This window comes from Choristoneura fumiferana, chromosome 25 (assembly GCF_025370935.1).
Source record: "Choristoneura fumiferana chromosome 25, NRCan_CFum_1, whole genome shotgun sequence".
Taxonomy (NCBI): domain Eukaryota; kingdom Metazoa; phylum Arthropoda; class Insecta; order Lepidoptera; family Tortricidae; genus Choristoneura; species Choristoneura fumiferana.
Genome location: NC_133496.1, coordinates 7,882,806 through 7,904,961, shown reverse-complemented (window position 1 = coordinate 7,904,961; position 22,156 = coordinate 7,882,806). Strand labels below are relative to the sequence as shown.

Below are 22,156 nucleotides of genomic sequence, written 5' to 3'. Positions count from 1 at the left end.
TTCGCTTACTTAATTCATATTTCATACCGTGTTGATTGTGTTTAGCAGTGTGACGTAGATAAGTTATTATAAAGTCTAGCCTGATGATGATGATGATGATTCAAAAGTAGTCGTAGTAAAAGCATTGTATAAAACGTTGCATAACTTGGTCTTAAAACGCTCGTGGCGTCTTTCACGCGTTTTGAACAGTTGCGTAAAATACTATAAATTTATTCCCGTAATATTCCCAAACTCGTTTATTTTGATTTATTATCAACGAACAGATATCTGCTAACATTACAAACGTGAAGGACGTCTCTCGAGAGTTTTTATTCGTTTCTCTCTTTCTTATTAATTAATTTGCGCAGACGCCAGTCTGATGCATCATTCTAGTTTCAATTTCAAGGATCATTGACGTTATATTAATACGCGAGCGAGTAGGGGTTCAAGTGGGTGAGCAAATTAATTGTTTCAGTTAATTGATATGGATCTCCACAAAGTAACGCCTGGTTTAATAAATTATTAATATTACGTCACGCAGATCAACAGCTAATCAACTCAAAACAATGCTCCATTTTAATTTATACTTAATACTCATTTTAGACTTCTCAGAGGGGAGGAGAGTTTTATTTCTCAAAACGTCAGAGTTACAATATGTAATTAATGGGAATGGATATCACTGTCTCGCCATATGTTATGTCATATGTATTTTTATACAATAGCTACAGATTTACATTATAATCAACATCATAATAACATAAAGTCGAACATGAACTTCGATTCAAAATAACATGTATTGCTACGAATAATACAATTATTATTCGTAGATGCTACAAAAAATCCTCAAAGCAGTCTAAGTATCAAATATTTTTGAATACGCTTTTATGGTCAAACTTAAAGAACGGAATATGAACTTGGGCGTGTCCGACACGCTCTTGGCCGGTTTTTAAAGATATTAAAACAATCTTCCACAACTCAGTTTGTTAAACAACAAAGTCATATTTAAATTAAAAAAAGGCTTGAATATTTCCTATTATGAAGTGTTACATCATTAATTTCGGGTCGACTACTACAAGTCGTACATTAACCGAACCTCCAATGATGATTAATGCTTACTCAGCATACAGCGCCATCTAGTCTTGGAACCACAAGATCATAGGCGTATAAACCATGGTATTTACGTGGACCATATAATAAGTCTGTGTCTAACCCATAAATTATGGCACCCATTATGGATGATTCAACCTTGGGATTATTGCTCTGCCGGTTTTTAAGGAACTTGTTTACATTCCAACTCGAACCATTATTAAGTCTTCTCAGACCCGGGGGGCTACACCACGAAATTCGAAAATCAAAGTTCTTATCGTACCGTCCCTCTCACTCTAGTATTAAATAACTTAAGCGTCAGCGGGACGGCAAGATACGAAGTTCAATTTTGCACTTCGTACATACATGCACTGATTGTTTTGTTAGTACTTTAGTAGCATTTTGTCACTTCAATGTAGTAAACGTGTTTGTGTCACACAGGAGCGCTCGCGCATGCTGTTATCGCCTTCGTAATAAAGTTCAAATTTGTCTTATCAATGCGCAATGTGCAATAAATTTAATAGCCGTAGTATTTTTTTTTTGTTTTTAAGTTGAAAAATTTAGTTTTACAAAAGTGTTTTACTGAATATGTGCGCTAATGTATTAAATGTGTTGTTTACCTCAAAGTGAATAATTCAAAATGCCTAAAGGTACGTGAATCATTGTTTTACTGAGTTTGTAATTGTCACTTAATAACCATATTGATTTATTTTTAAACTTTTGAGTTAATAATTTAATACTAAGCGGTGAAGTGAAGTGAATGGCCTATTAAACAAACTGCGTTTCTTTAAGTTAATTTACATGTCGATGGTACAGTCAACGTCATAAAAAAGTGATCACTTTTGTACCTTGTCATTTTAACGTCATGTTTAAAAAGCCTTACAAAATTGTGTACCGACTGAAAGCGACAAGGTAGAAAAGTGATGTTATTTATGACGTTGACTGTACTGCAACGCCGCGTAACCGACAAAATGTAGGAGCGCCAAAGTTCGCATACTCTTCGCTAGTCATACCGTAATTTTTGTCCGAACCATCGTTTATCATAATTTTTTCCACTGAAACCTTACAGTTTTCTGAAATTTTTAAATGGTCATCCTATGGGAAACTATAGGTTTGGTTAGGTTTGTTTTATAACAATTCTGAACAATTATTGGATTCAGAGAAGAAAGAGTTATGACAAACGATCGTTCTGACAAACATTACATTCGGACTTCCAATAAGCATGCGAGCCGATATGGCCCCTGACAATGGCTAATGCCGAGTATCTGGCTACAAGCAAAATTTATAATAATAATAAACATCTTTATTGTTATTTACAGGAGAGCATTAAAATTAAATATCTTTGTGTTGATATAATACCTGCCTGATACCGGAGACTCCGACCGCGTAGAATTCGTTTATCGCTATCCCGCGGGAACTATACAATTTTCCGGGATAAAAACTATCCTACGTATGTCCTTCCCCGAGACTCAAATGTATGTATGTCAAAGTTTCATTGTGATCTTTATTGACTTTGCACTTTAAACAAAAATGCCAAATTTCATGACTCTAAAGCCAGTGAATGACATTTTGAAATTTTATCCTAATCCAGTTCGAATATCGACATATAAAGTAGCTTAGCTTGTAAATATGATATTCCAGACGGCGAGCTACCTATAAGTACATCAAAGTTCAAATAAATCAGTTTAGCTGTTTTAAGTTAAAGGAGTAACAAACATACACATACATATTCACGAACTTTCACATCCAAATACTTATACTTATATACATATAATAAATGCGAAAGTGTGTGTGTTTGTGTGTATGTTTGTCCGTATTTCACGCCGTAACGGAGCGACGGATCGACGAGATTTTTGGCTTAGAGATAGTTTATGGGCCCGTGAGTGACATAGGCTACTTTTTATCCCGGAAAAATGCACAGTTCCCGAGGGAACAGCGCGCGATTACGAATAAAACGCGGGCGGAGCCGCGGGCAAAAGCTAGTTTTATAATATATTATTACGATGCCGTAAGGTGAACCCGCAAAACGCCGAATCCTTGGAATGTCAGCGTGATGCAGCAATTAACACCGCGATCCTCGCCTAGACTAGACGTCTTAATTAAATGGCAGTGGACTAAAGATGGGCCTACCTACCGAAAAGTCGGAGAAATCCCATCGACTATAAAGTGACAGATATCCAGCAAGCCGTCTCTGTTTGTTTTGCCCGAATAAATAGAGACGACATCACATTTATTTGTCACATAGAATTTACCAATGATTGGTGAGACAGGCCCTTACGCTATCAGGCTAACCAGGGAATCCGGCTATTCAGTCGAAAATTGTAATCGCTTGGCTTGATTGACATGTGGCGGTAAAATATTTTTTTTTTGACTACACAACACTGTTTAATTTTTATCGTCATATTTTTTATAATTTATACATTATTAACAAAAATGACAAATGTCAACTATTTAACTGTATTATTATTTCTACAGCTAACTAAAAATAATCAAAACTCTATAATATATAATATTTCCTAGCAAATATGTCCAGTGATTAGCAAATTTAAATTTTAATGGGTCATAAGTTGGCATTTTGTCGAAGAATTGGTAGTGTCCGAAATGGTGGCAGATTTTTTTTTTTCGTTTTTTGAGCATAGTGGTTTCACATAGTTGCTATTAGAAAACATTATACTATCACTTACAAAACGGCAATGGCTTTTTATACAATTTCTTTGATTGTTTTAATCTTTCGTTTGACATTCGTCGTAGTTGGCTCATCACCACAATAAACCAATTAGATTTAATCAAAAGAGCGCACTTCGTTAAATGCATCGCTTGCTCGCTTGTCACTCTATACGTCTTTCTCAAGTATCCAGTTAGTAAAGAACCTAATGGGCGACAAGTGCGAGAACTGATAGCCACTTCCTGGCGTATTTGATAAAAAAGAACTTTGAGTAAGTATGTATAATATGTATGTAAAAAGTAATTGAGACATTTGCCTAGATGTGAGATACTCTGTAATGTTTTCGGTGTACCTACCTTTTTGTTGTCTGTGATAATAATCGTTTTATTGCATTGTATTGTATATTCTGTGATCCGCACGCAGAACGTGATTTTGAACTTTTTTAATATTTCGCTATGGAACTCTAAAAATATGACGTCCTCTTAAGTTTTGTCAATTTATAGTTAAATTAACGATAATGAAAGTGCATAATGAATTCACAAAAGTTACTTTAATGTAGGTACCTACGTAATAAAATTATTATCATTATTTTAATTTTGTGTAATTTGCTACTCTATGGCATTGGATAACTGTACAAGTATCTCAAAGTTTGTCAATTGTGTTTTGTTTCTTTTCTTTTGTACAATAAAGTGTTTACATACATACATACACACTGTAATGTGTAGATGTAATGTGGAAATAAATAAATAAAAAAGGTCAGAAATTTTTTCGTTGCTAGATTACCAATTAAAATGTCATATCAAGCTTCGCTTCGATCCTTTCAGACGTAGAGCAGGGACTACTGGAGGTGACGCAGAGTATCCCGTTGATTCCTCTGCCAGCGAGGAACTCTGACTACTTCCCAGAGTCCGTAGACCCGGAAAGGTGCGTTTGCCTTTAAAAGAAAAAAAACATTCACTATACTTTGTATGTACGACGACCCGGCCTAGTGGTTAGAGAACCTGACTACGAAGTTTGAGGTCCCGGGTTCGATTCCCGTGTCGGGGCAGATATTTGTATGAAAAATACGAATGTTTGTTCTCGGGTCTTGGGTGTTTAATATGTATTCAAGTATGTATCTGTATCTATATTTATCCGTTGCTTAGTACCCATAACACAAGCTTTGCTAAGCTTACTTTGGGACTAGGTCAATTGGTATTTATTTATTTGTATTGATATTTATTTATTTTTATTATCTCACTCCAGAACTAATAATAGGAATAGAAATGCTATCACATGTCATGTATTTCTCTTTCCTTAATCGAAAATGCTACTTTTTCACCTCTCCTGTTGCAGTGAGCACAGTCATGTTTTTGTGTTATATAGTTTTTTATAGATGAATCAATGAAATATAATCCTTATTGAACCACCATCTACGTAATAGCCTATTTCTGAGTAAATTATTTCGTTACAGACTATTAGTTGAGTGTGTGTGTGTGTGTGTGTGTGTGTGTGACAATTCTTTCTTTTTTAATATTTTTTTTGTAATTATATGACTACGACGTTGAGTGGGTCATTATTCGAGCATGGTAGAAGATTCTCATACAGTTTTCAGGTTATCGAGTACTAGACTTAATAAAAAAAGTACGGGACGTCTAAAATTATCGAAGGTGACATCAAATTCTACAGCTCATGCATAAAAAATAGTTAGTTTTAAATATTATTGATTATAAATATGTATGTTAGTCTGTAAGGTATATAGGGCTATTGATGGGCCAAGTTGCCCGAAATAAATGAATTTATTATTATTATAGAAATATGTGATCACGGAAATGAGGATGTTCTCAACAAACTCTAGAATAATGTCCCGGGTATGAATAAAATAATGTTTTTTTTTCAAATATCGAAACGTTGATACGACTTAATAAGCCTTATTTGTACCAGGGAGCGGGAACCTTTGCTTGTGACTTCGAAGCATAGTTCTCTTTACTCGAACCCGTCCTATGCGCACGCACACGGGGCAGACAGCGAACCGACTAGCCCCACGGAATCCCAGTTTGCTGACATTGTGAGACGCAGGTAAGTAAAAGTAAATTAAGTAATTTAAAAAATCGAGCAACGTGACTGCCTTAAAAATTAAAAAGAAAAACAAGTCCAGTGATCTAGAATCTGGTAACTAGCAACTTCAATTCTTGTCGCGTTAGAATTATTTCGCGAAGTCACATTACTATTTACGAGTATTAGCTCATTTTGGTGGCTGGGCGTATAAAAAACAGTCATATTCCATTGTTGTCGAATATTTTAAAATAAATCTGATTTTATTTAATTTTTCATGACGCATGATAACTTAAAGGAATTATTTTTATTAAAATTAATGAACATTTATATTAAAATGAATACAAATACAAAATTATCCCTTTCTTGGATACGTAAACAACCCAGAGTGTATTTCACCTAACGAAATTTGAGGTTGCGTATTCATTACTAATTTAAATGTGTTAATGACTAATCCATGACCCACAAAACGAACAGTGTATATGACAACAAGGTTTTTCCCGGGTCATCAACATCTTCAATTTGCATTCCGAACGCGACCGGTATTCCCCGAAGAACTTTCTTCGGACCTGTTTGAGAATGCAGTTCTGATGTTGCAATGCTTAGTTGCTATGTTTGTTAGCCCAGCCTCCAATACCTGTACGTTCTTAGACATTGGTTTGATTTCTAGATCACAATTGAACCTTCTTACATTAAAACATTTTATTCGTTGTTCGTTAATTCAAATTTGTAGGGTCTACTGTTGCAAGTTCATTTTGACACACTTTTGTCCATGGATGGTTAGTAATATTAAATCTTACAACTATGTTAGTAGATTTATAAATAATTCTACAACATTAAATACATTAAATACAGTTCCGATTATTCGATTAGATTAAATTAAATTATTCATTATTAAATATTATATGTCACAATCACAATAACATCATTAACCATTGATTATTAATTATTAGTAAATAACACCGGTCTGAAACCTTTATGGAGAAAATTCCAGCGTCGTACAATAGGACAGTCCACCCTGCCCAGAATGGTATTGAGGAGGCTGTTCGGGCTATCCCGTACGCGCTGCGTCAGGGAGGCAACTCGTTTGCGCAATATGGCCTGGAAGCTGTCTATTCGCGCCTCTGTGCACATGCCCGACGCGCTGCAGTAACGGGACAGCCTCAGCAGCATGCTCAACCCATTGTTATACTGGACACACAGGGCGTTGAGAGCTCTCTGAGTACACTTGGTCCACAGGCTGCACGTATAAAAAGTTTGACAATATGCCTTAAAAAGAGTTTTCTTGACATCTTTTGTGCAACGTACGAACCTACGAGCCAACATGTTTTGCTCCATATTGCCAACGCCCTACGTGCCCTCTCCACATCTAGGCCATCAGATAGGTCCTCGGTGACCCAGTGCCCCAGGTACTTAAATTCGGAGACTATTCTCAAGACAGACCCACACAACTTAACAGGAAGAACGGCACTGGGTTTCTTGCTACCTGTCTTAAAAACGAGCAACTCGCTTTTCTTAGCGTTGTACCTGAGACCATGGGAATCCGCATATCCCTCACAAATTCCTATTAACTCATCGAGGGCCCTGATTGATGAGGTTAGCGGAGCCATATCGTTGGCATAACTGACATTGTTAACACACTTGCCATCAATTGAGCAGCCCACACCTGCTCTGCTAAGCTCACCAATAAGTCCGTTCATGTACAGGTTGAAAAGTCGAGGAGACGTCAATACACCCTGCCTTACTCCACATTCCAACCTGTACTCACTCGAGAATGCACCAGCCCATCTGACAGCATTGCTTTGATTACCGTACCAGTACTCAATAATTCGCACCAATTCCTGAGATCATACAAGATCGAAGGCCTTCGACAATTCCAAAGAGCAAGAATAAATTGGCGTTTTTCGGGACGTGTAGTACTGGACAGTGTGCTTGAGTCGCAAGATAGCAGTTTCAGTAGACAGTCCCGGCCTAAACCCGAATGGTGCTTACTCTAGATTTATGTATTTAGCTAACTGGCGATCAAGCAACCCGTCCAACACCTTCGCCACTATGGTAGCCAATGCCGTGAAGCGGCAGTGCTTGCACTGTTGTGTTTCGGCGTGGAGAGTAAGACAGCCGGTGAAATTACTGGCACTTGAGGTATCCCATCTTAGGCCTCTAGGTTGGCAACGCATCTGCAATCCCCCTGGTGTTGCGAGTGTCTATGGGCAGTGGTGATCTCTTACCATCAGGAGACCCACTTGCTCGTTTGCCAACCAGTCGAATAAAAAAAAAATGAAATGGGACGGTAATTATTCTTGTCAGTTGCATCTCCGGTCCTGTTTTTAAGTATGGGTACAACAATGGTCTTCATCAGCTCCTGAGGTAGATATCCGTGCGAGACACACAAGTTGAGCAACATTGCCAGGACCCTGGGCAGGTGTGGACCAACATAACGTAAAAATGAACTAAAGGAATTTCTTTGCTCACCCTCGACCTTATCATAGCTAAGCTTATGCAAGATATATATAAGGTGTTCATTAAATAACTGAAAACCAGAAAGTAGTTTGCTCAGAATCGTAGAATCGATTAAACTATGTTTTAAATTATGTTGTGTTTGTTTTCTTAAATACCTTTTTTATTGTGTCCGGTCTAAAAGTTACGACTGCAACAGGCGCCAATTAAATATTTTAGCCAGGTTGCATATTATTTCGATAATTTAATACTGGCCGTTGTTCTGTCAATGTAAGATTTTCTTCTAAAAACGTCAAAGCGCACAAATTATTATAAGTGTAGAGTTAGAAATGAAGTAGAATTACCTATTGACTTAGCAAAACACACGAATATCTTATAAAACAATGAAGGTATTCAATAAAATTTAATAAACCCCCGACTTAAAAAACGCCAGCAAAAATAAAAATAAAAACGCCCGAAAAAAACGCTGCTTGAAAAAACAATTAAAAAGTAAAAAATAATTATGCGCTACCTAGCTGTTGCCCGCGACTTCATCTGCGAAGAATTCGTTTATCTCTATCCCGCGGGGACTATGCTGATTTCCCGCAAAATTAGCCTAAGTTAATTTAGTATAAAGTATCTAGTAATATTTTTTTTATCTAAGCGTTGTCGGTGTCGGGGGACCGCTAAGGTTAACAGGAAACTAAATATGTTGTATTTTTTATTAAGCAGCGTTTTTTTCGGGCGTTTTTATTTTTATTTTTGCTGGCGTTTTTTAAGTCGGGGGTTTATTAAATTTTAAATTTAAGTTTTTATTTCATGTTTTTTAAACTTTGATATATATATTTTTTTAAACTGTACTAGTGTGTTGGATATCCTGGCTGCAGCATCAGCTCATCTTGTTGCCACCATTGCATTGTTTGTAGAATCAATTACTGATCAAAAGGAATTAAACACGACATATCTGCTATTATTTTTTCAAGAGTATACTGGTGTGCTGAATATCCTGGCTGCAGCATCAGCTCGTCGTGTTGCCACCACTGCATTGTATGTAGAATCAATTATTGATCAAAACGAATCCAAACACGACATATGTGCTATTATTTTTTATAGAGTGTACTATTGTGCTGGATATCCTGGCTGCAGCATCAGCTCATCCTGTTGCCACCATTGCATTGTTTGTAGAATCAAATACTGATCAAAACGAACCCAAACACGATATATCTGCTATAGTTTTATTAAGAGTATACCTACTAGTGTTCTGGATATCCTGGCTGCAGCATCAGGCCGAGAATACCATAATCTTGCATAGCTATATAGCATACATGGGTGTTTCAAATTTTAGGTCCCAAATATGTTTGAAAGTAAAGTAAATATCCATTATGCGTCTAAGATTCCTACCGCAGCGAACAAAAGATCTGATGATCTTGAAACGGCTGAACCGATTTTGATAAATCATGTCTAAGATCTATCGCTAGAAAACCAGCTTTCAAATAAAAAAAACCGCATTCAAATCGGTCCACCCGTTTAAGAGCTACGGTGCCACAGACAGACACACAGACACACACACATAGCGGTCAAACTTATAACACCCCTCTTTTTCGTCGGGGGTTAAAAATAAATGCAATCAAGTAACTTAAAATGAAAAATATTTTGGGGGTGTCTGATGTTTTCAGTTATTTAATTAAGTTATATACATCTGGTAGCATGGTGTACGGTTGTGTTGCTCTGTGTGTAGTGTAGTGTGGTGGTGGTGATAGATGGGTTTGTGTGATATGTGTGTGTTCTTACAGTGTGGAGGTGGAGGAACTGCATGAACAGAGCACACATATCTTGCATAAACGTAGCTACTTATAATAAAAGTCGCATGTGAGCAAAAAAAATCTTTTAGTTCATTGATTATGGACCTCAGCAGAGTAACGCCTGATTCAATAAATTACACTTTCAGTGGTTCGATGACAATGCAAGTAGGTAGGTACAGTTAACAAAAATGACAGTTACAAAAACAAGGTTTTATTAAATCTATTAAACTGTGAATAAAAAATTATTAACATTGAGAGTAAATTAGACTTATAATTAGAAACTACAGTTTGACCATGAAAAAGAACAAACTTTTGTAAATAACTTCATAAGAACATATTTAGCTATTTCACCGTTTTTGTCTGGTGACAGGCAAGAAATAAAAAAATAAAATATAATGAAAAATTGAGTTTTCACGTGCTTAATTATTTTTTTTGTAGTCACCTGCCACGGTACCAAGCAGGATGGACGGAGCTCCACCACGCAAGCGCAATGAACCTCGGCTTCCGCATTCGGGTTCTACTAAATGCAGGTAAAGTACCTACCAAGTTAACACAGAGAGAACCCGTCCTTTTTAGCGATGTGAATATGCTCCACGAACTGGAAGATGAAGCGTTGGCAGGCCTCCCACTAGGTGGACTGACGACATCGTGAGAGTTGCGGGCAACCGGTGGATGCAAGTGGCGAGTTGTCGTTCATTGTGGCGTTCTAAGGGGGAGGGCTTTGTCCAGCAATGGACGTCTTCCGGCTGATGATGATGATGATGAACATGCTTCACGCATACGTTCCGTAGAAAAATATGTGGGACTCTCTCACTTTAGGGAGCATACCCACTAAAAACATTGGTGTTTATCTACTATGCCGTTATGGGAGGGCTATGGATCGCGGACATTCAAACATGACGCTCCTCGGTGACCCCAGCCCTTTGCGAAGCTTTGGAAGTGCGCCAAAAAGAAGGGTCATAAGCGCGCAGACCCTCCTGCCCGCTGTGTAGGACCGGTAGCTTTACTGTTGGTGGCTAAAGCGGTTTGCAGCAATAAATTGCGTAGGGTATGTTGCCTCCCGTCCGAGTAGTAGAAGAAGTGCTATGGGAGAGAGCCCCATAAACCTCACTATGATGGCATACGCAGGACCTCCCTTCATTTTATGTTCCACGCGAAAAAAGGATAGTGAAAGATATTAAGCGTCTGCTATAGAAGAAGAATGTTTCCATTTATAGTCACTGAAAGGGTGATTTGTATACTGTCTACAAACTACATCATCATTGTCATATCAGCCGTAGGACGCCACCTGGTTGATATAGGCTTCCTCGCAGAGACCTGCAGTTGCTTTGGTTGGGAGCGACCTGCATTCACCGCGAACCTGTAGCTTTAACTGGGTCGTGCCCATGTTGTTGGTGTACAATAAAGAGTATAAACAAACAAACATACGGGTATGAATTATCAGAACGTAAATTATTGTCATGATATTCTGGATCGTCAGTTAACCGCACCTGACAAGTGCATAGTAAATTGTTTTGTAATTGCAGGCCATGACCCGAACATCTGCGATGACCGAGGAAGGACAGCCCTTGACGTTGCCGGCTACGCACACTACCGGCGCAAGAAAATCGTTGAGTGAGTTCATTATTTTAAGGTTCCGTACCTCAAAAGGAAAAACGGAACCCTTATAGAATCACTTTTTGTCCATCTGTCTGTCTGTCTGTCTGTCTGTCAAGATCCTTTTTCTCGGGAACGCGTGGAGGTATCAAGCTGAAATTTATATCAACTACTGAGGTCTACCGTCCCTTGGAGCTGTGAAAAAATCAAACTTCTAAGCCAACGTAATCAAAAGATACAGCCGTTTATGCTGCAAATTTCCGAAAATTTTCGAAACTCGCAAGGGAATCAAAACCTACAGGGTACTTCCCGCGAACTCAGAATCTCGAAATTTGGTATGAAGGTAGATATTATAACACAACTGAAAATGAACAGTTCCCGAGGGAACGGCGCGCGATAATCGAATTCCACGCGTTCGAAGCCGCGGGCAAAAGCTAGTAGTACGTAATTGAGATAAGTTCGATTGGTTTTAAGGTTTGAGGGTTTTTGAGACTGGCATTTTGACATTAGGCTATTTAGAATTTTTGTTTACTTATGTGACACTATGTGTTTTTGACATTAGTTTGTACTGACTGTGTAATAGGGTAATTTGAGCTTAGGTTGTTTTGTAGCGGAATGCAGGTCGAGATCGGGTCGGTTCGGGAGTACGGCGAGCCTATTTACGTGGCTATTTATGAATAACATCACACCGACGTCGGGCGCTGGGTGGGTCGTGAGCCACGTAAATAAACCCACCGCACTCCCGACCCGAGGCTTGGTGGCCGAGTGGTTTGACCTATGACCTCTCAAGCAGAGGGTCGTGGGTTCAAACCCCGGCTCGCACCTCTGAGTTTTTCGAAATTCATGTGCGGAATTACATTTGAAATTTACCACGAGCTTTGCGGTGAAGGAAAACATCGTGAGGAAACCTGCACAAACCTGCAAAGCAATTCAATGGTGCGTGTGAAGTTTCCAATCCGCACTGGGCCCGCGTGGGAACTACGGCCCAAGCCCTCTTGTTCTGAGAGGAGGCCTGTGCCCAGCAGTGGGACGTATATAGGCTGGGATGAACCTGGTAGTCTGGTGGTCTCCACAGGACGGAACTCTTCAACGGTTAATGGCATCGACTTGAAATTTGCATACGCCAATGTATTTTGGGTAACAATACAAGTACAGTCAACAAAAAGTATAGTCAGCATAAAAATCTTATATTAAAAATGTTTTTTTTAACAAAAACTTATTCTATTGGAATATGAACCCCTCAAAGCAAAGTTTTGCTCTTATTAAACTAAAATTCACAGATCACACGTATTTGCTCTCTCTTTCTCTCTCTCTCTCTCTCTCTCTCAATTGCTGGTTAGCTGACAGTACTCAAACTCTTCTTTTTCAGTTTATCAGATGTCATCAGGATGCTCCTTGAGGCTGACGGTACATTCAACACCATGAAAGGAATCATTGACAACGTAGATACTCCTCTCCATACAGCCGTGGAGATCAGATGTCTGTCATCCATCAGGCTCCTCTTAGACGCCGGCGCTTCTGTGGCCTGCCTAAACAGTGCTGGTTTGACACCATTACATCTCTGTGTGAAGTACAAGCTGGATGAAGCTTTTAAGGTTTGTACTGTCAATTGAGAACGCCAAACACAGTATCCGTTCATTTCGCAACTAACGTTTGGCAACCTGATTTATCATTTCGCAAACTCTAAAACTGTAAATTATTTCAGGATTTATTTCAGAGCAGTCATGTAGAAGGTCCGTAGTCCGTAGAAAGGAAAACCCTGAAATATTTACTGTTTCAGAAATATTAAACAGTTGCGAAATTAAAAGCTGTGAAATTAATCAGGTTGCCAAATGTTACTTGTAAAACATTAGTGAACCTGCCAAACACCTGCGGTGCCATAAGTTATCTGTGCTCTAGGAATTTATTTACCTAGACATGCGGTAGCGTGTCAAGCCACGTTCAAGCTAACAGAACTGGCGAGCAGCACTGTGTATAATTTTCCCCTAACCATTTTTGACCCCCTCATAACTCGAAAACTATTTCACATAATTATTTTAGGTTTTTAATGCGCAACGTTTTTAGAATCAACCATCACCGCTCTCACCATAGGTCTATAATAAAATCAATTTATAGGTATTATTAAGCCATAGATGCGAAGACCTGGTATCTTTGGCAGAACGAGCCAACACAAGAGACCAGGCCGGCTTCACACTCCTCCAGGCTTCCGTCGTAGCAGACTGGTTACCAGGCGTATGCGCTGTTCTAGACGCTGGTGCTGATGTAACTGCTACCTCTAACTTACCATTTCACCGTTACAAGAATATTACTCTAGAAGATGATTTGAATCTCGTTTACCGCTTAGAACAGGTAAGAAGTATATACGTTGATATTTTGTGAACTAAATAGCTTACGCATGCATCGCTTCCGTACAAGAATTCTTTATTCCCTGGAGTTTTCGAAAACTTCATAATTATTCGTTGACTTAACTAAGTACATATGTTATAATACCTACTAAAGTAGATAAGATAAATTGTTTGTCTCACGGTCTCTGACATTGTACTTGTAATCATACCACAATAGAGCAATTAGATGACCAAGGTTTCCTGATAGATTAAAGAAATTATTATACTTATTAACGTCTTTCTACTAAGTACCTAAGGCATGACATAATAAAATTACTGCTTAATTAAATTTAAAGAAGAGGCAGGTAATTTAAATTAAACTACTTTTTAATTTTAACAATATAGTAATCAAAACACCTGTTTTGCATATTATGTCATAGTTAAATAAAATACTTATGAGAATATCATATTTGCAGATACATGAAACGCCTTTACATTTAGCAGCGAGTCGCACCGATCAAGAAATACTTGAAGTATTACTAGGCGCCTCAATAGAGTCCGTCGATATCTTCAATAAAATTGACCAGACTCCGTTATACATAGCACTTCGAGGTGGACACCTCAGCTGTGTTAAAGCTTTAATAAGAAAGGGAGCCAACATTTACAGGGTTTCCACTGAAAATAATAATGCATTGCACGCGGCAATTCAATTTGGGCACAAGGAAGTTGTAGAATACATACTTAACTATGATGATGAGGCAACTAATGTCATGATTCAGTCATATGACAAACGCGGCTATGCTCCTATACACATCGCAGCAATGAATAATCACCAGGATTGTATTAGGCTACTGTATCAAAGAAATGCTAGTTTATCAGTTAAAACTAAGGGAGAGTTTATAACAGATTGGACGCCGTTACAAATAGCTGCTTCTAAAAACTGCTCAGAAGTTGTTGGACTTATACTTGATCTAGAACCAAGAGCTATTGACGATGTTGATGATAAAAATCGAACTGCTTTACATTTGGCTGCCGATCGGTGCCACCGTGAAGTGGCTTTAACTATTTTACGCAAGGGTGCTGTCTTGTCAAATCCTTTGGAAACTGATAAAAAACGGAAGACCGTTATAGAAACAATATCTACCAAGCTTCCTAATTCAACACAATTTTTTGAAGAAGTGTTTGATGAATTTATTGTATCCAAGTTACCAGAGTCAGGAGAAACTGGGTGTGAGATCAGTATAGACTATGGAGTTTTAATAAAAGATCATGGTACAAGTCAAATTAAAGTATTGGAGGAACTAGTCAGATGTGGTCAGAAGAAGATATTAATGCATCCTCTTATAGAAAGTCTTATTTACCTAAAATGGAAAACTTTGGTGCCATTCTTTTACGTTATTGTAGCAATTTACGCAATATTTGCATTGACGCTAAACTTTGTTTTAATAGTTTGCTTCAGCGACAAAAATAAAGAATCATTTATTAGTAGCGACATGCTGTATGCTCCTTTACTTTTAGTAACTATTCAGGTAATACTGGTTATTTATACATGGAGATGAGAACTTTTACATTTAATGAGGAATTTCGTTGTTATAATATTTTTTTATACTTTCAGGAATTTTTATTTATATACGTAAAGCGGCATCATTATTTTCTTGGTGTTGAGAACTGGGTCAAATTGGGCTCTCTTATCCTTGCTCTCATTCTACTGTGTGCTGATCAAGAAGCTTGGTTAGAGGACGAATGGCTGAGACATGTAGCGACCGGCGCCTTACTACTGTCTTGGGCCCACATGACTTATCTTCTGTCAAGATTTCCATATTGGGGCTATTATCTGCTGATGTTTAGCAAAGTTGCCAGTAACATTTTTAAGGTAGACAATAATTTATCTTTTCTCTCTCTAAGATTAGCAGAAATATCACAACTAGTATTGGGAGGCAAATTTGTTTTTAAATTGCTGGGCTTCTTTTTTTTTCTACTTCAAACAGGAATTAAATAATTTTATAAAATTATTGTCAAGTTACTGTCAAATTACACCACTCACGCATGCATTTAGCTTGTTGCGTTTACTTCCGTAAGACTGATAAAAGAAAAAAAATTCAAACTTATGAAAAGTTTATTTATAAACAATGTAGGTATATACTAAACTTCTTCGCGGACAGTAAAATGTTTAAAATGCACAAAAATTATTGTAGCCTTTTTTTATTTCAGATACTACTTACCTGCATCTTTCTGTTGATTGCATTTTCATTAAGTTTTATGGTGCAGTATCACGCTTATCCACCTTTCGATGGCGCATGGGAGTCTTTCATTAAAACCATAGTAATGATGACATCAGAGTATGACTACAAAGAACTATTCGGCGCTGATCACAAAGAACTGACTTATTCCAAATTGATAGTTCACGTGTTATTTGTATTATTTTTAATATTGGTATCAATGGTATTTATGAATTTCATGATCGGCGTAGCTGTGAGTGATGTGGCTGATTTAAAAATGGCTGGAGACGTCCGAAGACTCAAGAAACAAGTAAAATTTCTAAGTTCCCTTGACCTTTTTGTTTTTGGAGGGATCTTTAGGAGCCTGGTTCACAAAAAATTTCACTGTAGAAGGTTTATTAAGAACATTCATATCAGGCCTTGCGTGATAAAACACTGGGAGGTTTTCTACGAGGTGCAAGCTGATACCGATGAACCTTACTATTTTGCTAAAGAACAACCGCTACCACCACATATACTAGATTCTATTCTACTAAAAGTAAAGACTAAATATCAACAAAATGAACGAGAAGTTAGTAAGAAAATGTACAGGGATCAAATGAATTTGCTTTTTAAAACCATAGTCACTGATGATAGGTATTCCCTTAGTGATCTGATTGAGAACTCTAAAGTTGGGAAAGGGTTGGAAATTAGAACTAAGTTTGGTGATATAATGGATAGATTAGATGCATTAACAGTGGCTTTAAATGATGTTAAAGACCAAGTAAAAGATGCAGGTAGAAATCAACAAAGCGTCTCAGATAAAAATACTCAGACAGATCCGATTGGTGATTCGAAGAACTTCGTGCTAAAATTAAGAAAGAAGAGTCATAATTAAATATTTTTATTGATTAATATATTCATGTTATTAAAAATACAATATGTGTTTTATTTTGTATATGGGTACCTATTTAATTTACATATCTACATTTGACATCGTAAAAAAATGACCTAAGTACAATTATCATGTCCAGATAAACTTACCATAAAAAAAGTTTGTCATTCATGTCAACTATATTATGCAATATTATTGTAATTACGTTATGAACTTTAACGTTTTTATCCCTATGTTGTATTAAGATTAGATATCATTCAATATTTTATGCAAAAATAAAAACTGTGTTCACTTTTAATACAGTTACGATGTATTTGATGTCTCTCAAGAGTATTCAAACAAAATTAGGTATCAATACTTAAATTTGGGGTCTCTATTGTTTCCCATAAAACTTAAACTCCGATTTTAACAATCCATAACGTTATTCATCATAGTTTTTGCAAGTCATATTGTCTTAAGTCATAACATTAAACAGTATAAAGTGGAGTTCCGATTTTCGCAGGTCAGAATTATTGTAAGCCATAAAATTGGTTAGTCAAAACATTCGATGTCCATATAGTATGCCATTCCATAATATTAAAGGCAATAAACTAGTTTATAATAATTGTTGTAAGGTCTTTTTTCGCAGGTCATAATGATTGATAGTCTCCTGATAAGTTTGTCATAACATTTAACGTCATAATGTTAAATTTAAATAAAAATTTATCAGAAAAATGAAATACATAATATTTTTTTACTACCGAAGTATACCTAACTTTAGTTGTATGTATAATAATCAAAGTTCATAATATGCCATTTTTATAGGAACATCGTAGACCAAAAATCATTTGTGAAGCAATATTATCCGGGCTGCTATTAAAAAATACCTAACATTGAAGCCTTCTGAACCTAACCTATCCGAGTCGCTTCTGCTCCGAACCGTATTGCTCGCTTGCTTCGCTCGCTCGCACAAATCAAATTATTTTCAACATAATTTCTATTAGTCATATTATCTAAAGTTGTAGTTAAATGCATTAGCACTTTCAAACGTATGCCTGGAAATTTTTCAGTAATTATCTATATGCCTATCAATGTTATGGATTTGGTTGCGTAGACCTAGACACTTTAGGCGTTAAAACGATATGAGTAACAACCATTAGTACGGTGAAATATATGACTTAAACTATTTCTGAATAATTAACGTTAGATCTTTGAACGTTATACTTAGTTAAAAATGTATGACTTTTGTGATTATAGAATTTAATATTATAAGCCATTAATATTAGAGCTAATAAGCATTATAATAAACAAAAATTATGACTTGTGATGTTTATGTTTATAAATTATATGGATATCAATTTCTGACCATCAAAATTCGGAACAAAAAATGTATGGGAAACAAAGGGATCCCTGAAATTGGACATACTACTAACGAGACGGATGGATGAGCTGGTTAAAGCAGCGAAGTTAGTTAAGTTCACCGTGTATGCAGGCTGCTTCCGACCGAAGCAATGGAGGTTTACTGGGGAGGCATATCCCTGGCCCAACAAACAGTGGACGTGCCAAGGCTGATATGGTGATGATGATATTTCAAAAGAAATACAATACAAGTGTTACATGGATAGATAGATAGATATAATCTTTATTCTTCAAAACAAAGACATGGCTTAGTAGCTAAAGAGTAATAAAACTTACAATTAAATAAAAACATAAATTAAATAACAATTAAACAGATCAGAGACACATAAATGAGAAGCCATGTGATGCACTGAAGACAGGGCGCTGGCTCAGCATTGTGCTGCGGTAAGCCGCAGCGCTGGTATTCTGCCAGTACCCATACCGGTAAGGACGCCGACCAACGTGATAAACTCAGCCCAATCTCGTCATCAAATGAGTTTTATCATTCAGTGTGGATCGTAAGTAGCAAAATTTATTTAAGTATTTTATTATTATTTAAAATGTCAGAAAAAAAGTGTGAGGTGTGAGGTGAAGGGGGTTCAGAAAAGTTCAAGATAAGAGTCTCTGGAGAGACAATAAGTGCAATCTGAGCTTATACGAAATTGATTTGACTCAATGTTTCGGAGTGGTGGGGGGATATTATTCCAGCACTTAGTGGATTGGTATCTGAAACACCCCCTGAAAGCGACAGTCTTGTGTCTGGGCACGCATATCACCGCCTTACGCGAATCACGAATTAAACGCCTGGAGGAGGACCAAACGAGTTTTTTTATATAAATAGCTGGGCGTTTGCCATTTAATAGTATCAAATAGCAAACATGACAATAAAAGTTCGTATCTAGCAGATAGCTTCAAAATACCAGCGTTGTTCAAATATGGCGTTACGTGGGTACGCGTGGATAGCCAAACAAAATCTGGCACAAGCATTTTGCACTCTTTGGAGTTGCCTGCGTGATCGTTCTAAGAGACAGGGCCAGTACACCGTAAGACAATAAGTGAGTTTGGATAGTATGAGCGATTCGCATAAATTTATTCTAGTGTTGACATTGAGAAAGTCCCGAAAATTTTAGAGAATTTTCAACCGATAAAAACAGCTGCGAACTGTCTCTGTTACGTGCATTTCAAAACGAAGTTTGTGATCAATTAATAACCCAAGCTACGAGCTTCTTCCACTCTCTCTACTTCAACACCGTCCAAAGTTATTTTAGGTTATAATTATTTATTTTTTCAATTTGTTGGCTAGTCCCAAGTATTAAATATTTAGATTTAGCAGGATTTAGAGCTAAACAGTTGGTGGAAGACCAATTACTGATTCTTAACAGATCTTCATTGATCTTGTCAACACCCATGGTGGTATCATTTGGGTTGAAAGAAAAGTATAATTGAAGGTCGTCAGCATACAAATGAAATTTACAATATTTTATAGATTTGATTATGTCCGCACTATACAAAATAAATAAGAGAGGGCCCAAAATGGAACCCTGGGGGACCCCTCGCGTAACAGGACTAAGATCCGACGAAAGAGACCTACCGTCATTTTGAGAAATACTGACCAACTGGCGACGACTTTCAAAATAACTACTAAACCAACAAATAGTAGCATTGTCAAATCCGTAAAAGTGCAGTACATGGAATCTGTTAGACTCATAATACAGCGCCTAAAAGTTAAAGCAGTGGAATAGAAATGCATGATACATACATGGATTCTGATTCACAATAATTTTATTACTTTAGACTGTCGTCTAAATAGTGCAATATCATTATCTGTCTAATTGCTCCGTACTTTTGAAAGGCACTTACAGATTTCCTACCGACGAAGGACTAAGACGAGCACCAAAAGGCGTATAAGGATTCAAGAGAAACAATGCTCAAAAAAAATATAACATTTCTGAATAAAGCTTGTACAAAATTCGATAATTTTATTTTGCTCCTAACATTTTAAGCGTAAGTAGTAATTAATTAAAATGCATAAATATGAGTAGTATGAATTTGATCTAGGCGGATAGCGGAGCCTTGATTCTGATTTATGTATCTATATACATTTTTGTACTGATTTGGTGTGCAACGAAGAATATTTGTATTGTAGTGTATTTTTTTTTTCTGTTCACTACGTGTGCTGTCAGGTAGTCACTAAATGGATTTTATGTAAGGTAGGCCAACAGCTGTAGTATACGTTATATTGAATAATATTGACACTGCAGAATAGATATCCTGAATGTTGAAAGCAGTGCACAAAAGCTTAACATTTAATCGCCGGTCCGCACAGATTACTAATATGTAGCTAGCTACCGGTCCGTTTCAAAATTAACAATTGCTGACAAAGTAGTGGGTATTTGTATAATTTCCATAGCCCAACTGGTGCCTAAATAAGCGCATATTAAACTGCAGGCTTCCCCCGGGTTGGGAATATTAAAGCAAACGAAATGGAATGTTTTGAATTTTCAGACGGGGCTTAAAATTTCATGCCCGCTTTTATAGTGTTGTATCTCAGCTTGTCAAAGGGTATTAATAAATTACTGCCTAACCTAAGGATTCCTCGTGAGTGGGTCGGGTTGAGGCATATACTTACATAGAAATGTAACCTTTATAGCCAACCGACTTCATGAAATAAAGAAGATTTGAGAAGTTTTTTTGTTAAAAAAGGGGTTCAGCATCTTTTTGCTGGTCGTCAGTTGTAGGTATTCATCGATTGTCCGCAACATTTGCGTTGTCGTCAGTCCATTCAGTGGGAGGCCTGTCAATGCTTTGTCTTCCGGTTTGTGGTCGCCTCTTGAGAATTTTTCTCTTTCCTATATGAATATCGGGATAAAAAGCCTTTATTTAATTTCTAAGACCCATCATTCATCATTCTACAGCAATTTTAGTTTGAAAGAGGAACAAAAACAAGTCACAAGCTTTAGAATTTATCATCCTCCTGAAGCCCACCATTATAAATATTTTGAAAAAAATTGACAAAGCAATTAGAATCTAATTGTTTCGAGAATAAAGTCAAACTGCGTCAAAACTGCCATGGTGTGTAACAATAGAAGAACAAAATTATTTTACTTTGTTACATTGTCATGGATTCCTAGTTCCCTTGAACTTATTGTGAACATTCTATTTGCATATTGGGCCGACGAGGTTAAAGCGTAAAAACCTCCGACATTGTCATGTCATAGTTCTATATCTCTGAAACGGCTGAACTGATTTTGATGAACCATAGCTAATAACCACCGCAAGAGCACTGGCATTTACGTGAAAAATACCGCATTGAAATCGGTTCATTCATTTGAGAGCTACGATGCCTAAAACACACAGATAGGCGTCAGGATCAGGCGTCAAATTTATAGCATCTCTTTTTTGCGTCGTGGGTTAATTAATTAGTAGCATGAGACATTGCTTTTTAAGGTGGATCAAGATGGTCGGAGCAATAACAGGCGTGTGGTATAAAAAAAAATAGAATGGAAAAGTACATAAGTACATTATGTTTTGCAGTCAGTACTGTTCTTGTAGAAAAAAAGAAAAACACTGGCCTGAGACTTGAAGGATACTCGTAGGTAGGGAAACAGGGCAGGGTGTTAAGGTAGCCTCGGAGCGTCCAGTCGCGCCGGCGATCTACTCCGAGGCAGCGAGCGGAGTGGAAGTGGAGATGAAGATGAATCAGCAGGCAAAAGGGGGCTGAAATGAAACACCCTGCTGCTTGCAAGCAAGCAGCACCCATCCAA

The 22,156-nt window shown here is 37.2% G+C and overlaps 1 protein-coding gene across 1 annotated transcript; it reads left to right on the top strand.

Moving 5' to 3' along the window:
* Positions 1–1,460: 1,460 nt before the first annotated feature.
* Positions 1,461–17,037, top strand: LOC141442330 (transient receptor potential cation channel subfamily A member 1-like). Its single transcript, XM_074107291.1, has 10 exons — positions 1,461–1,715; positions 4,555–4,654; positions 5,654–5,788; positions 10,441–10,532; positions 11,529–11,616; positions 12,968–13,193; positions 13,714–13,947; positions 14,399–15,451; positions 15,538–15,795; positions 16,134–17,037. The coding sequence occupies exons 1-10, from the start codon at positions 1,706–1,708 to the stop codon at positions 17,016–17,018; spliced, it is 3,081 nt and encodes a 1,026-aa protein (XP_073963392.1). The 5' UTR covers positions 1,461–1,705; the 3' UTR covers positions 17,019–17,037.
* Positions 17,038–22,156: the final 5,119 nt, after the last annotated feature.

Excerpts from the sequence above, each read along its gene's own strand:
- LOC141442330 (XM_074107291.1), top strand. Across the intron at positions 4,655-5,653 it reads GAGTCCGTAGACCCGGAAAG|GGAGCGGGAACCTTTGCTTG; the intron begins GTGCGTTTGCCT and ends TATTTGTACCAG. Across the intron at positions 11,617-12,967 it reads CGGCGCAAGAAAATCGTTGA|TTTATCAGATGTCATCAGGA; the intron begins GTGAGTTCATTA and ends CTTCTTTTTCAG.